Source organism: Lissotriton helveticus, chromosome 3_1 (assembly GCF_964261635.1).
Source record: "Lissotriton helveticus chromosome 3_1, aLisHel1.1, whole genome shotgun sequence".
Classification (NCBI taxonomy): domain Eukaryota; kingdom Metazoa; phylum Chordata; class Amphibia; order Caudata; family Salamandridae; genus Lissotriton; species Lissotriton helveticus.
Window position 1 is genome coordinate 883,461,970 of NC_136061.1, and position 17,789 is coordinate 883,479,758.

Sequence of the window (17,789 nt, forward strand, 5' to 3'; positions counted from 1 at the left end):
TGGCTGCCATAAGTGTGGCAGGGTATGCTCAGACGTGAGTCCCTTGCTCACTTTGCCACTGGATTCAAGCAAGCCGGGCTGAAGACGGCTGGAATGCCAGAAACCCGTCCTCGGAAGTTTGTTTCCGGTCCAGGGAAGGCATGGCTTGGCAGTTCGGGCTGGACTGTTCCCATGAGGCACAGGGTCAGACTGATTTGCATATAGCCATGTCTGAACTGGGGTGGCAGAGTGGGCTGAAGAACGGTGATGGATCAAACCCAGATCTTTTGACTGGGTGTGAGTGTTTGATTGGTTCAGATGCTCCGTCCATCACCACCCCCTTTTGTACCACTCATTGCTTACCGTTCGTTGGCTTCATTGTCACACTTATTTGCTGCCTTCTTATTGGTCAGCGCAAGCTGGCTACTTTTCTCTTCTTTGGGTTGAAGCATGGAGGAAGTACTGACTGTTTCAGATTAATTTCTGTCCTTCCGCTGATCGTGCTGTGATTGAGATACTATTTTTAGGTTGCAGCATACCTGCTAAACACATCTTGGGGACTTTCAGAAAATTGACCTAGGAATGCAGTCTTGCCCGTTGATTACTATTGGCTTTGTGGTTTGTAAGTCTGGATTTCTATTTGCTGGTTTTATGTGCTTTAGGCTTTCCAGGTCCAAATCATCCCTCCCGTTGCCTAAACTGTGCTTACTGTATTCATCCACAAACTCTTTTTCTGAAAAACAGACCTTCTTTTGTCACATATGCTGTGCATTCAAAGACAAGAGGTCAAATGGCAAGCTGTATCTTCCAGGTAGCTTGGTGTTTATTTTTCTTTCTCTGACTTCAAAGTGAGAGGATTTATGTAACAATCATGCTGGCTCTGGAGAAGTGCCTGAGGAAGGCTTTACAATGTTTTTTATTTTTTCTAGTATGCATTAAAATTTTAATGTCTGTTAATGAACTGTTGGACGATGAGATCAGTACACTAGGTGAAGACCTCCCCACACAATGTTTGTGCACAGTGTACGTTTTATCAGTAAAACTGTATGTGAGTGCAAATGTAATGGTCATTTCACACCCCTCTACGCCACTCAATACCACTCCACTCTCCTGTACTCCACTTTTCGACACTCAACTCCACGCCTCTCTCCTTTACCCCACTAACCTTTAGCCATGCTGAACAGCAGCCATTCTGGTGTACAGCATTGCTAAAACCTTTTGGCAATGTCAATAGCTCTTGCATAGGTGAGACCTATTGACTTTGCCAGTGCTTGATTTTCTTTTCTCTTGCTTCTTCCCATCCCAAATCCTATGTCTGTATTTCTCCTTACCCCTCTCATCCCCCGGTGTCTGTGTGGCTTTTCCCCCTCCTAGTTCCATCTCCTTTTGTCTTTGTTGCTTCTTCCCCTCTACCCACACACCCCCTTTGACTATACTGCTTCTGCCCTCTTCACCTGTGTTGATTCTTCCCCCTCTCATCCCACCTTGCCCGTGTTTCCTCTTCCCCTCTCACACTCCTCATTCCATTGTCTGTTACCTACCCCCCACTAAGACAAAAAGCGATATGAATCAACCAGCGCTGGCTGCTGCATCACAGTGCCTATTTGTTTTTAATATAACATGTATCTAGCCTTGCTGCACAGAAACCACGGACCTCTACACCAGTGTCTAAAATATATTGGGAAAGCCAATAGCTATTGCATAGGCAAGATCTATTGGCTTTGCCAGTGCTTGTTTGATCGCCGGTCTTTTGTGAGTGCCCACATCCTGTGTTGCACTGCCTTGGAGGTAATACTTTTTCCACTCGTTCCTGCTTAGTTTGAAAGCACCCACAAGTTGTTCCATATATTCTTCACCATTGCCATTCATCTTAAAATATTCCTGTGTTTATCTTTTCTAGGGGTAGGCCAATGATACCGCATCAGATCCCCACTTGCCTCTCTTTTAGATATGAAGCACATCATCCTTTAAACGATTTTAAAACTGCCCCCCCCCCCATTTAAAATCCCCAACGCCCCAGGAACAAATCATAGCATTAAAAATGTAACCAACATGGTGTGATCTCCAGTCTAGGACAGGGAGTAAAAACACCCTAAATGTAATAGGAATATCACATCCACAGTTGTCTGCTCCCCACATGACCCATCAGTATAGCACACTGAATAATATGGAGCTCCAGAATCACAAAGTATAGTAGTTCTGCATTATTTTTATGACATACATAGACGTCTTCATCTGGCCTCATATACTCCAGGTGCCATTTGTCTTGGTTGAGTTTTTGGCATTTCTTTTCTGATCTCCTCTGGATGGGCACCATCGACCCCTGTGGTCTGTGTAAGTCAACCTTTTAATTTTTATCTTACATTTTCCAGAATTATCTGCTAGGCCTAGAATAACCTGGCCCTCCTCTGGGAGGCTTCTGACGTGAGCGTTTGAGTGTTGCTGGGCTATAAAGCAAAGGAGTATCCCCACGGGTGTTTAATTTGCCTGTCAAAGTTATTTTGTGACCCAAATTAAATGTCTAATCAGATTAAGTGAAAGTTTCTGGAAAGGCCGTTTTTTGCAGTTCTTGATGGTGAAACTCCTGGCCTACTTCAAGTTTATCTTTCATGTTCGAGGACAAACGTTTGCAACTATGTCCTTAGGCCACGCTCCCTGACCCACACTGAGAGTCCCACTCTGTGTGCACAGATTATACCAATGTCTTGGTCTATGTCTAGGTGCAGAAGATGGCTAAAATGGTTCACGTTCTCTAGCATTTATTACTCTGATATTGTCCCTCCTAGAACGGTCCTCCTTATCATCATTCTTGTCTCTTCTCCCAGTTTTGTGGAAGTGGAGAAGCCTGTTTGACGGAACCTACTATTGAACGTTCCAGTAGCTGCATTTTCATCTTTGTATCTTGCTTTTAATTAGACTAGGCGATGTGGTACAAATGACACGTGAGAAAGGAAGTCTAGGGCAGCACTAGATTGATATGAATGTGGTCGGTCCAGGTCTTAAATTTCAACATACACATTCACAGTGCAATGCTTTGTCTTTTCCTATCATGAATCAAATAGCCAGACATTGTAATGAAACCTATAAAATAAGGGTGCTGGAGTTATGAATACATTTTTAGAATTTTTAAAGCTTTTTCGATCTCTTATTTCTAAAGAAATACTTTTCTGTGATGCTAGAAGTGACTCTGTGAGCCATAATGTTTTTAACTTATGACTAATTCAAATATTATTCAAATTCAGAAATAACCGTGGGAAAGTGATCAGGCCTCTGCAGTATCAATCAACTGTTGCTCCTGGCACCGTGGCCAGAGTGGAGCCAAATATTAAATGGTTTGGTAAGTTGTGTTCTTTCCTTTCTTTATCATGGTCTGTTACGTAACTTGATAATTTGCTCACTGATAATCATGTAGAATTTAATAAATAGTGATCAACAGATTGCACTATTAGCTTTAAGGAATTTATGGGATGTGAGCCACTGGTATATGTTTGGTCTTTGATGCACTCTTCATTTTTGTGTTGAAAATTGCTACCTCTTTAGAGCCAGTCCCTAAAAATGTAGCATTGAAATTATAATACATACACAAGTTGAACCAAAATCTGTGGTACAGTTGATATCCTGCATGGATAGGAAACTAAACAAAACAATAGATTCGGAAGAGGGGGGGGGGGGGGGGGGGTTGGAAGTTGTGACTAACAATAAAAACATGGGTGCCGAATGAAAACAAGCAGTGTAAACTCACGTCCAGCATATACCATTGAGTGTTACTATTTAAGAGATATGACTGGTTTTCTTTAAAAATGATCACAATTCTGTGACAAAGCAGCATAGAGAGCAGGTGGCCAGTTGAGTTGCAATCGCGAGAGATGCATGCATTTGAGTAAAGCTTGCGGTACTATTGTAGAAATCATTTCTCAGGGCTCACTTATTTATTGCTTTCGCTTCACCAGAAGGCCATATTATGGAAATCATCAGTAGTGGGGCCACCAAAGATAATACAATTTCTGCACCTGAAGACATGAAGGAACGGGCACAAAGGATCAAAAAGTATTGCATGAAATTGAGAGGCAAGATATTCTAGGCTTTGAAAGGCTGCTGGTACGTTTGTACACTAAAGAGCAGGAGCTATTGGGGTTTAGTTCCAGACACTGGGTTCGCATCTTTAGAGCAACAAAAGATAAAATTTGTTCCCATGCAGGAAGGCTGAGGTGGAAATGACTAACGTGTTTTCAGGTCCGTGCGAGTGAATCTCTTACGAGCTATTGAATATTGTGCATCAGTACAGAATTGGTGCATGCACCGGTTCTTCAAGGTATTGTTGTGGTAGTCCTTATAATAATTTGCTTAATTTTTCAAATGGGAAAGAGGATGTTCCGATTGTGGTCAATGTGGACCCAGCGGTATGCAAGTGCTAATTGTTTCTGTGGAATATTCAATCATTATTGATCTAACTATCGCTTGTTGAACAGGCAATACTCGTGTCATCAGGCAGTCCTCCCTACAAAAATTCCAAGAGGAGATGGATGTAGTAATGAAAGACCCATATCGAGTTGTTATGAAGCAAACCAAGTTGCCAATGTCTCTCCTTCATGACCGAATTAAACCACACGTAAGTAGTTGTGTGCTGTTCATGTCTAAACACCACATTGCACAGAAACCATTTGTTGAAATTCTATGCAGCTATTTCAAATAATGCATGCTTAGTGTAAGAAAGTGCCCTGTTTTTCCATGTTTTTTTTATTTGGGTTTTAATATTTCACATACAGTTTGGCAAATTTCTGATACAGAGTACAAGGGTGGATTTGTGAACAACTGTAGGTTTTGAAATTTGTACGTACGTAATCAGCATTTGTCGTTCTTAACTTTCAGTATGCTTTCAGTAACATGACTGGGTTAGCATTCCCTTGGTTATGGAGTCGTGTTTGCCCGCACATATGTTTATAGGTACAGTGCAATACTTCGTGGAGCGGGTGCGTTCCTTTTTAGCTAACACCAGCTACGGAACTACCGGCTGATAACGTTAAATGCTAAGTTTGGAAGTAAACTGGGATAATTATTAGGGGTCGGCTGGGATAGGTGCCGGTCGGTCATCCGCGTGGATGTTCATATAGTGACCACAGTGTATGGTTGAGTACGTGTGGGGGGGTCATATCGGGTGTCCGTAGATTATAGTGTGGTGCTGACGATTGTGACTTCTGCATTATGCCCTCCTCGGTGTGCCTGGTTTGTCTCATTGTTTTCGTCTAATGATTCAGCCGGGGACAGATGTGGTGCCCAGGCCTATGTTCTATCCCTAAAACTGCATTAAAAACAAATCCCAATTGGCACTCTCTGGCCACAGGTCAGCCCCTATTAAATGGTACCACAGGTACCCAGAACACTGTGACACTGTGACCAGAGAAGGCCTCTAAGGGCTGCAGCACTTATTGTGCCACCCTTAGAGGCCCTGTACCTTTACACACACTGCCTTTGCAGGCTGCGTGTTTTGGTGTAGAACAAAGTAAAGAGTCGACATGGCACACATCCCTGTGTGCCATCCCTACAACCCACTGCCCTGGCATAGATCAGCCACCCCCCTAGCTGGGTGCACTATACCAGTGGTGAGGGTACAGGTGCATTAGCCCTGTTCCCCTACAGTGTCTAAACCAATTATTAGACATTGTAAGAGCAGTAATACCATTAAGAGTATATGGTGCTGGGAGTTTGTCATTACGAACTCCATAGGACCATAATGGCTTAACTGAAAACTGAAAAGTTTGCTATCAAACTTCAGCACATTAAACCCACATGTAAAATGCACACAGAGGGCATCTTAGAAATGCCACCTAAAAAGTTACCTAATACTAGTGTCTGGGCTGTGTGGCTGCTCCCCAGCTGCCACCACCAGACATGTTTCTAGACCCCTGGGTCAAGAGCCTGCTGGTCTCGGGGGTCTGAAACAATGCACATCCTGGAAAGAGGTGCCGAGCCTCCTCCCCAGGATGGGCAGGGTCCACAAAGGCGAAGCTTAATGCTTGCCGTCTTTGTGAGCTTCCCCAGAACTTTTGCCTCTTCCAGCATCTGGTCCCCACCGGTTCTGACTCCCAATTTGGGCTGGTGAACCAGCGGGAAAATCAAGGGAGGTGTGCCCATCTTTGTCAACCCCACCCCTCAGGTGGGGGAGGCGAGGTGAAGCTCAACTCTCGGTCCCACCATCTTGCAGATGGAGGGACCCAGCCAACCAGAGTGAGGCATATGCCTCCCTCCCACAGGAGGGTGGCATAATAGGGGGTGTACCCACCCCAAGAAAGGGACCCATTGGTCCCAACCTTTACTTGCCTGTAACGCCCCTAAATCTAGTATTTTAGGGGCACCCCTGAACCGTGCTTCCCCAGACAAACCACGACCAAGAAGAAAAGAAGAACGACTGAACAGCCGTGCCAAAGCTAAGAAGAGGAGGACGTCCACTGACTTGACCCCAGCCCTACCCGCCTGTCCCCACCTCGTGCCTGCAGAATCGAAACTCCGGGGTGACCTGCAGCCAGCAACCTCAAGAACCCTGAGCACCTGCCCTGCCTTCCAAAGAAAAGACTTTGTGTCTCGTGAATACTCGATTTGTTTACCCACAGACTCCAGCTCCGGCAAAATCGCCGAATCTGCACCACCCTGCACCCGTCACCCATGACCCGTGTTTAAGTGGCCACGAGGAGGTCTCCCCAGCAATTGTGATGTGAGATCTTGTGATCTCTGACCTACCTCGAATTTCCCAGCGAAGCCTGCAGCCTCTTTCTGGAGATTCCCCCAGGCCGAATCTGGTAAGAGAAACCCAACGCCTAAAGACAACCCTGCACCTGAAGCCCCACGGCCTTGGGTGGCCCAATCGATGGTATCCCAGCATCCCCAGGCACCCCAACTTACCTCTCCAACGTTGGTCCCAACCAGAAGATTTTCGTCCCCGAGCCTGCAGTCTTTGTTGAAACTGGAAAATTCCCATTGCAATCAACAGGGCGCTTCACGCCAAACCAGCACCCAGCCGCCCCCTGCGCTGCTGCGGGTGCACTTTCTGTGCTAAACAGGATCCCCGTTTGCCTTGAGCCTAAGAACAGGAGCTTTGCTCTCACAACCCAGTGGCCTGCTCCTTAGCAGCCACCAACTAGAGGCCCCTTATCCCCCATTGGGTAACATTGGGCCGCAGCACTCAACACCCAGCCGCCCTAGTGCAGCTGAGTGTGTAACAAGAGAGCATCTGTGACCCTGGGGGAACCCTTGTTCTAACCCTAGAAACTCAACCCAAACACCGAGTACTTGCGCTGTATACGATAACTTAATTTCTCTCCATAGGAATCCAATGACTTTTTATCTCTGAAAAATGTTCTAAGTGTGGATGTATGGAAGCCTGAAAAATACCAATTGGGCAAAACTGATTTTACTTACCTTTTCTCTAGGAAATTTCCCAGTGTGATATCTACAAAAAACAACAGTTGATGGACAGAATGCAGAACAATGTCATACATTCACCCCAGTACAGAGACCTGGGCCTACATCCATCATTTTTTTGCTCACCATGCCATTCCAGTTTGAACCCATCCATATGCAAATCAGTCTTGACCCTGTGCCTCATAGGAACCGTCCAGCCCGAACTGCCAGACCAGGTCCTCCCAGGATTGGAAACAAGCATCCTAGGACCGGTTTTGGGGTTTCACCCCTCTTCAGCCAAAATAGCTTGATTCCAGTGGCATGGAGAGCACGGGAATCACGTCTGAGCATACTCGTCTCACTCAAGGTGACAAATGCAAAAAACAACAGTTGATGGACAGAATGCAGAACAATGTCATACATTCACCCCAGTACAGAGATCTGGGTCTAAATCCATTGTTTTTTTGCTCACCATGCCATTCCAGTTTGAACCCACCCATATGCAAATCAGACTTGACCCTGTGCCTCATGGGAACCGTCCAGCCTGAACTGCCAAGCCAGGTCACACTTCAGCCAGGGAGGACCTGTCCTGGCAGTTCAGGCTGGACAGTTCCCATTGGGCACAGGGTCAAGACTGATTTGCATATGGCTGGGTCCAAACTGAAATGGCATGGTGAGCAAAAAAACCATGGATTTTAGGCCCAGATCTCTGTACTGGGGTGAATGTATGACCTTGTTCTGCATTCTGTCCATCAATAGTTCTTTTTGCATCAGTCACCCCGAGTGGGACGGCTTCAGCATCCGTTCGCCCTCTTCTGTGTTGCTTGCTTCCTCCCCATTCCCCACTTGCATTAAAGCAACAAACAAAAATGCTTTTGCATATTTTATTTTCTGTCTAGTTACAGCTCCAATTCTGCACCATTGCTATAAACTATTGGTAAAGCCAATTGATCACAAAGGTGCAAGGCATTGGCTTTGCCAATGTTTATGTCTGGTCCATAATGCCCCACCCCCTTTTTAGGTCTCACCTAGGCAACGTTTGCGCTGTCTCTTGGAGACATGCTGTATTCAGATATGGAGATGAAGCTCCGCCCATCTTTTTAATTGGCTCCTGTTAGTGTTCATTCTAATGGTTGCTTTTGATTCGTCAATAGGCTTATTAGTCCTTCCTTAGTACCGCCTTTTGTGCTTTTGTAACCTTCCATGAGGACTGGTCCTTTTACTTGTGTTGTTCCTTAATATGTTTCATTACCAGTCTTTGAGCATTATTTTCTTAAATGAGTTTCTCCTACCTGCTGTTGCAGGCACACCTTTCGCTTCCCAGCTAAGAAACTCCGCATTTGTTTCCTACTCCTCATCATAGGCGCCTGTTCTGTTTCGTGCACTTTACTCCTGCCCCCACCTTGCTTGTTTTTCAATATTTAAAATTGTGAACATGCTATATCAGTGCTGCGCCCGTTACACGAGCGCTGCGCTGGTTTAGCTTACATTTTTGTGTATTTCCCAGCTCCTCCGTCCCACTCTCTCTGCTCACCCTCCCAATCAGTCAGTAGGCTTCAGCCTGGCCTGCCTCACAGCAGAGCAGAGGAGCCAGGCGAATGGAGACCGAGGGTTATGCCACAGCCCACCTCAGAGCTGTCGGTACCTGCTCCTCGCAGCACAACCATCCCTCTCTGCTGGTATATGCTCTTTCTATCAGCATGGCACCTGTTTTACAAGCGCCGCTCTGGTTTTGCTTTCATTGTTCTGTTTTTTCCCCTGCTTACGCACCCCACTCTCTCTGCTCTCTTCCAATCAGTCACGGGGCTCCAGCCTCACAGCAGAGCCAGGGAAACAGAGATGGAGGGCTGAGCTGTAGTTAATCTAGAGTTGCCAATGTTTGCTTAGTACACTGTTGTGGCAAAACTCATCCAGTTGTAGTGTTTTTATTTTTGATCGTATGCTGCTTTGCTTAATTCGAGCAGTAGTACTATTTATACCAACTCATTTAGTATGTTCTACTGTTTTCATTACTTTTTATTTTACATATTAGATTTTCTTTCACCAACTATTGAGTCGTATGATTCTTCTGTAGGTAGGTTGCGCGGCGTGATATTTGCATTCTCCTTTCCACTAGTTAGCGTTCTTCGAATGTGGATGTTCTGAGATTGCTGTGAAATGCAACAAAACTATCCTGGAATGGTTATCCTCTGCATTTAAATGCTCGCTTACTCGCAAACTAATTTGTATTCATAATGTATACTCATGTAACGGCCTGGCAGGATACTAACTTTTTCCAGTTAATATGTTCTGCCTGTAGATGTTTCGATCCTGGAAATAAGAGCCGAGTGGAGCAGGAAAGCTTTTGCATACTGAATATTGGTGCCAGGTTTCACAATTTAGACTTTTTTTTTTTTTGTAAGTTTCAAAGACCTTTATTGGTAGGTTACAACAATACACAGCCGTGCGCCTACAACCAATCTCTGGCCGGCAGCATCACAATATGCCAAAGAATTATATATATCAGAAAGTGCATAATGAAGACAATTTAACACAGCAAGTCGCCTACAACCTTTTTCAGGCCGGCCGCGTTGTACTAAAAGGCTCCCTGGCATACGCTGCTGAGGAACATCAGATCACAACCTGCAGAAACAATGGGGGGGTAATCGAGTTCTCGGGGGAATCATAGACATCTCACTTTCCATTCTTGGTCATCAATTAATAGCTACATAACTGTTGGGGGGTAATCACCGCGCACTCCATATACACAGTACTTATATCCCCAGGCGATGTCATGCAGTAAAGGGTGCTCAAATGTGCACCTGCCAGCTTACCGGCTCACTCCGCTATGAGCTGTCAACTGCAAGTAAGTTACTAGTGGAGACCAGATGTCCCTGGGTCTGGATGAGATAGGTAAGAGTTCAGCATGCAGGGCAGATTGATCCTGGCAATGTATCAGGTCATTTAGCCAATTTTTAAACTTCGGAGCCCTCACCCTACTCCATCTGCAGGCTACAAGTCTTTTTGCCATTAACAATGCCAGCGCCGTATAGCGGCGAAATGCTAGCGGAATATGTTTGACATGACTCAGCAAGGCGACTAATGGTGTTGCTTCTATGTTAAAGTCTGTCATGCGGTGTAATGCTGTAAATACCTGCGCCCAGTACTCGTGCACCGCCGGGCAATTCCAGGACAAATGTAAAAAATCAGCTTGTGGGGCATGACATCTGTCGCATCGATCGTTATCTCGGAGTGGGCGCTTATGCATACTGACCGGGGTGTGGTACAATCTGTGGAGATACTTATAGTGTATGATCCTCAACCTACTGCTGGCCGAAATCCTTTCAGTCTGCGAGCAACAGTATTCCCATTGCCCTTCCGTTATTGGAGTGCCAAGTTCTGCCTCCCATTTAGAGCATGACGGCGTAGCCTCAAGTTTACGCTGAGTGCGTATGTTGCGATAGAGCAAGGATACCAGCCGACTCGACGCTGGTTGCTGCAGCAGTGTCTGCAGAGGTGGAAGCAGCGGAGGCTCATCCGGAAATTCTGCATGCAGGGATCTAACCCCCTGCCTAAGGCGGATGTATAAGAAAACATCGAGCGGCGTGCGATGTGCATCTTGAAACATGCTGTCAGAAGTACGGAACTTCCCATTCTCATACAGGTCCCCCCCAACATTTAATGGACGTGCGGTCTTGCAATTTCTGAAAAGGACTTCTTGCAAGAGGGGCATAGCTGGATGGTATACCAGAGGTAATAGCGGTGAGTATGTAATGTGGGCCTCAAATTGACGCGCAATGCGCTGCCACGCCGTGACTGTGGCATTCACGGTTGTCTGAGTGCGTTCCAGGGCAAGTAAATCCATGTATATTGCGCCCTCTATCGGTATTGGATGGACAAGCCAGTGTTCCGCTGCCAGCTGCGGCATTTATATTTGGGCTGGTGTATCCTAAAGTATAAGTAGTGCGCCTGAGCACAAGTATAATATAGTTCAAAATCAGGTATGTCGAAGCCACCCGCTGAGTATGGTCTAATTAACACAGCCCATTTCAGTCTAGCTTGTTTGCCTCCCCACACCAACCGAATCATCTCAGACCTAAGTGTAGAAAGGTGGATACCTGACTATGGTTACCCCAGATTTTTTGCCTTGTGTTTAGCTGGTTTTCAACTTAGTTGGCCTGGGATCCTGCTAATCGGGTCCCCAGGCTATCTGCTCTCTCTATAAAATGGGCTCCATGAACCTTAGGTACATACATAATTGGATATTGTGTCACCTTATTATCCCCTGTATAGTGTACTATAGGTACCCAGGGCATAAGTGCATCCAAGGCCTACCAGGGGCTGCCGCATATATTTTGCCACCCCTGGCTGGCCATCCAAACTGACACAACTGGCTGATCACTCAGCTGGGGTAAGGTCGTGTAATCACCCCTTACTTAGATATAGTATTCCTATGTCTAACCTTATATCTGGACACATATGCACCTATAAGTCACTCCTAGGGCAGGCCTTAACAATCCTGAAGGTAGAGTGCTTGGTTTTATGTGAGATGGGGCTCTAGCATTAGCTGAGCCTGTCTGCAGCTTTCGGAACCATGTCCTTATAGCTGTTCTAGGATATTGCCATACCATATACTCTTAAGTGCATTATGTACCTCGCGGTCAGATGCTAACTTTGGTTTGGCTTTATCAAAAGATGTCGTGTAAGGTGTCATACGATTTGGAATACTACCCCCTCGCCAGTCCTGGCGACGGGGGTAGCATTCCATCCTTCTAGAGGGAGAAGACATGCTACTTCCATTAATCCCGATTAAAGTTAACCAGAGCCTCAGCATCACAAAATGGATGCTGCTGCCACAGACACAAGTCTGACCTCCTGCTGCTGGGAGATCTTCCAGCGAGGGTGGCTTGGACAATAGGTTTCCTGTCACAGGGAGGTGCTAGCACCACCCCAGACAGGAGATAGTGGATTGGGGCAGGGAGGGCTGAATGTAACGAGACACTGCCTGGGGCACACAAGGTGTCCCATGCATAGGCCAGTTCAAACCGGTGTTGGGGCACACCAGCCCCAGCTCTGGCGCAAAACTGGACAAAGGGAAAGGGGTGTAACCACCCCCTTCCTGGGTCCCACCCATAGGAGGGACCTAGCAGGTAATCCAGCCCCTAGATTTGGTATATAGGTAGGAGCGGAGTCCCAAGACTTTAGATAATCCTGACTGAAACTCTGATACGAAACTCTGGACCCTTTGACATCTTACTCGACATTGGCAGACTGAAGAATCTCCCTTGTGGTCAAGGAGTGACCACCCTGTGCAAGCAGGTACCATCAAGCGCTCAACGGTTTGCTTTGTCATTGCTCCCGCCGGAGCTTGAACACAGAGCCTGACAAGAACCGGACTTCCAGACATCCAACAGCCCCAGCCACAGCCACAGCCACAGCAAAGCTGAGACCCGTGGAGGCGACGAGAGACGTGGGACCGGCCATCTTAGAAAGCCAGCGAATTGCTTTCCGTGCAACTTCTGAGGCACTCTCGAAGTTGTGCATTGGGGATTGAGAAGCCCCAGCCCCGAGCACCAACTGCACCGAAGATCACCCCTCCACACTCACCGAGTGCTGTGTGGGGCCCTTTTGCATTTTCCTGCTCGACGCGTCTGTCCGGTCACTTGCCCGTTGGCTAGTGGCCTCTGTGACGACGAAACCTTGAATTTCCAACGCTGGTCTGGTTGCTCCAGACTGGCCCTTGCTCCCCTGAAAAGGAGCAGCCCATCAGACCTTGCTGGTCTGATCCAGAAGCCATCTTCGATTCCTGCGTGGGTTGCATTTGCCAAGGCCTGTTGACTCCGAATCGAGAACAGACATCGCCGACAGCGAGAGCCTTCGTGGGACAGTCCGTATCCAGCTCCTGGTCGTCGCCGACACCTTCTGGTCCACTTGGCTGCAGAGATAAGCTTCACGACATCACCTGATTGCTTCCCGACATCGCCTGGTTCCTTCCTGGTCACTGGCTAGTGACCCAGACTCTGTCCCCTCTGCTTTCAGGTACTCTTCATCCTCGATCCACCCTTGGATCCAACCGGACTCTTCTCTCCTGGTCGCCTGCAGCATCTTTTCTCCAAGGCTCCATAGAACTCCACGACGAAACCTGACACACTTTGACACCTATGCACCCGCTTCCTGTGGGTGAGGTAACGCGAGTACTGCGGTGCTCCTGTAAAGATTAACTCTCCTAGTTTCAAGTGGTTCGCTTCTAGTCCAGTCGGAAGACTCCTAAACCTTTAACTTTCTAACTTTTCTCCATGCTACCCCTAGGATAACTGGTCTATAAGGTTGACTTTACAACCATCACCATAAGGGTTGTTTGGACTGGTGCAAGGTGCTCTCTAGAATAGTGAACATCATATAGCAGGCCAACTTCTCACACGAAGGGCCTTGAAAAAATGGCGTCCTGGAAAAAAGGGAATATTCAGGAATAGATATAGAAGCTGGGCTATTATCACCATTTTGATCAACGATGTCCTGCCAGCCATGGACAGCGGGAGTCTAATCCATCTACTTACTTTATCCGTAATTCGGATGAGTGCCACCCCGTAGTTGAGCCTCATAAGCTCTTCCTTATTCCTGGTGATGCCGATCCCTAAATATCGGAGTTCGTCTGTGCACCACTCCAATGGGAAGTCTAGCGGAAATCGCTCCACTGAGTCAGTCAAGGGGAATATGCAGGATTTACCCCAGTTAATTTAAACTCCATATAGGTGTCCAAAAACTATAAACTCCCGCAAGAGCGTATTCAAATTATTCTGCGGATCTTTCACGTAGAGAGTGATGTCATCCGCGTATATTGAGACTAGGATCTGCCGCATGTTACATTGTAAGGCCATAGCATTATGATGTTGACGCAGACGCGCTGCCAGGGGTTCCGTGGCTAGGGCAAAAAGGAGTGGGGACAAGGGGCATCCCTGACGTGTCCCTCTAGTGATGGAGTATCTCGGTGACAGCCGGCCATTGATTAGTACTTTGGCCCCGGGTTGATAATATAAAAGTCAGATCCAGGACAGGAAGAGCGGCGGAAATCCCATCCGACTCATAATTGCGAATATGTAATGCCATTCAACAGAGTCGAAGGCTCTTGTCGCGTCTAAGAAGATTGCTGCTAAAGGCAGTTCAGAGGCTACGTTATTCATGATAGTGAAAAGAGTTCGCAAGTTATGGGAAGTGTCCCGTCCGGGCACAAACCCAGACTGATCCGGGAGAATGAGGTGTTCCAACCGCAAGGTCAATCGTTTAGCGACCAACTTCGCCAGAATTTTTGCATCACAGTTGAGCAAAGATAGCCGCCTGTACGATCCGCAGAGGTGGGCCGGTTTGTCTGGTTTCAGCAGAGATATGATTTTATTTTATTTATTTTATTTTTATTTATTTAAAAAGTTTTATATAGCGCGAACAAGATCTTTGCAGATAACAGAGCGCTTTACACAGGTCTAAATGAGTGGTAGGGTGGGTACACGAGGGAACATAGTTTGGAAGGTAAGGTAAGGCAAGGTAGGTCAATGCAGTAGTACAAATAAGAGGGAGAAGAACAATCAGTAAGGTCAATATTACAAGTAAAACACATGTGCAAAGGGATCAAACAAACAAATAATATAGTTCGACGTAGAGACTTAAAGATCAAGAGTAGTAGTTCAAGTGTATTTAGCCATGAGGATAGCTTTAACTTCTCTCTTAAAAAGGAGAGTGGATGATATGAGCCTGGTTTCAGGAGGGAGTGAGTTCCAGATCCTAGGCGCCATTCCTGAGAAGGAGCGTTTGTAAGTTTTTTCCTTCCGGAATCTTCGAGGCTTCAGCAGAAGATTGTTTGTACTTCTGGTGGTTCTGGACCCGCCGGAAATTGTCAACTTTTGATTGAGGTAGCCGGGTGATTTCAAGTGTATAGCCTTGTGCGTCATGCAGGCAATTTTCATATGTATTTTGGCTTCAAAAGGCAGCCAGTTCAGGGATTTAAAGTCCGGGGAGATATGTGAGTGTTTTTTAGATCCAGTGATGAGTCTCGCTGCCGTGTTTAGTGAATCTCTCAAAGGTGCAGTTGTAGTTAGGGGGAGACCGCAGAGGGCGATGCTGCCGTAGTCTATGCGAGGGATGACTAGTGCTTGTACTGCAGTCCGGAAGTCCTCGGCTGGGAGGAAGGGTTTAAGTTTCCTCAAGGTATTTATTTGGAAGTTAGCTCCCTTAGTTGCCTTGCTGATATGCTGCTGCATGTTGAGATTGGCGTCAAGTGTTATGCCTAAACATTTTGCTGAATCCACGATGGTCGGTTGTACATTGAGTGCAGTAAGGTGCTTAAGCCAGGTTTGAGTGGTAGAGATTTTCGCGGGAGGTGAGATCAGAAGGAACTCAGTTTTCATAGCATTGAGTTTGAGGTGGTTATCGGCCAGCCAGGATTGGGTGCTTCTGATCGTTGAGTTCAGGCGCATAATGTCTTTGGGGGATTGTAGTTTGAGATATAGTTGAGTGTCATCGGCGTACATGTGAAAATGTACATTGGATGCTTGTAGCAAGGTGGTTAGAGGTTCCATAACTAGGTTGAACAAGGTAGGGGATAGGCAGGATCCTTGGGGGACACCTAACGATACAGGTATTTGAGCGGACATCAAGTTGTTGGTCTTGAATTTTTGAGATCGGTTGTGTAGAAAGGAGGTGAACCACTGAAGAACAGTTCCAGAGAGACCCATTCTTGTGTTTAGGAGTTTGAGTAAGTTCTCATGTTTCACAGTGTCGAATGCTGAAGAGAGATCAAGGAGGATAAGGAGGCATGTATCATTTTGATCTAAGATTTGGAGGGCGTCGTCAATTATGTGAGTCATAGCAGTTTCGGTACTGTGCCCTGCTCGGAAGCCAGATTGATGAGGGTTGAGGAGATCAAACTGTTCTATGTGCTTTGTCAATTGTAGTTGAACGCATTTTTCCAATAGTTTGGCTAGAGTGGGAATGTTGGTAATCGTCCGGTAGTTGTTTAGATCAGTAGGGTCAGCTGTTGGTTTCTTTAGTAAAGGTGTAACTTGTCCAACTTTGAGGGAGTCAGGGATGGTTCCTTGTCGAAGTGAACTATTGATAATTTTAGTCCAGAGTGGAAGGAGCAAAGGGGTGAAGTCTTTTACAGCGTTAGCAGGAAGAGGGTCAGTGAGGTGATTGGATGGTTTCAGGGTGCTGAGTATTCTGTCAATTTCTTCTTCAGAGTAAGTGTCAAAGGATGTCCGTGTCGCATTGTTTTTTGGTTCATTGGGTGTTATGCGGTGGGATTTGGAATAAAGGCTTGCGTCAATGAGGAGATCGTTCCTAATGTCAGTTTTTTGGTTAAAGAAAGTAGCGAAATCTTCACAGGAAGGTGTATTGCCCATAGTGTCGACTGCTTGGGGTTGTTCCTTGGATTGTGATCGGATTAGCTCGAACAGTTTTCTTGGACGGTTTTTTGCTTGGTCGAGCTGGAGTCTGAAGAACTCTGATTTTGAGCGTTTTATTTTCCTGAAGTATGCGTTTCTCTTTTTCTTCAGAATTTTTAGGTGTAGTGCCGAGGGAACAGATCTCCAGGTGCGCTCTGCCATTCGCATAGCCCGTCTGTCTTCATTGAGACTCCCGTCGTACCAAGGGTTGGATATCTTGGTGGAGACTCTTTTCAGTTGCATTGGTGCAGCCTCATTGATTATTGAGGTCATCGTGTTGAGATAGTGATCAGTTAAATACTGGACGTCGGTAGGGGGGAGTAGGAGGTTGCAGCTGTTAGGGGGTAAAGAGTTTGGATTGAGTTTCTTTAGGTCTCTTTTCCAGACTTTGGGCTTGGAGGATTGGACCGGGATACGTTTAACTTTTTCCTTGATGAAGAATGTGACAATATGGTGATCAGACCAGTCACATGGTTGGATTGAATCAAGTTGAATATTGCCTTCTTTGGAGATGATAAGGTCGAGGATAGCGCCTTTGTCATGGGTCGGGCTGTTGCAAATTTGATGAGGGCCTCTCTCATTGACGGGGGGAGAGAACCCACTTCCAAGGATTCTTCATAAACTTCTCGAAGGATAGGGGCCATTATGTCAACGTAAGTTTTATAAAATTCGACAGGGATGCCGTCCATCCCTGTGGCCTGCCCGGACTGTAATCCTATTATGGCCTCACGAACTTCGTCCAGTTCAAACGGTGCGCACAAAAAGTTACGATGCGCATCACCGAGCCATCCAAGAGCCACATCACCTAAATAGTCATCCAGCTGCATACTAGGAGCCCCCGAGGTGGTATATAACCCTTCGTAGTGACTGGTAAACTCTGTGAGCATACTGGCCGTGTCATAGCAACACGAGCCATCTGCCTTTTCCAGTTCCACGACATGGTTGGAATATCGCGGTGTACGGACGACATCTGCCAGCGTCTTGCCCGGTCTTTCCCCCTTT

At 46.5% G+C, this 17,789-nt stretch overlaps 1 protein-coding gene across 1 annotated transcript in view; it reads left to right on the forward strand.

Moving 5' to 3' along the window:
• Nucleotides 1-17,789, forward strand: part of GNL2 (G protein nucleolar 2) — a 295,764-nt gene that overhangs the window by 23,946 nt on the left and 254,029 nt on the right. The window contains exons 3-4 of the mRNA XM_078683329.1: nucleotides 3,222-3,316; nucleotides 4,449-4,588. Of these exons, the coding sequence (XP_078539455.1) occupies nucleotides 3,222-3,316; nucleotides 4,449-4,588 (235 nt within the window). The remainder of the gene's footprint in view (nucleotides 1-3,221; nucleotides 3,317-4,448; nucleotides 4,589-17,789) is intronic.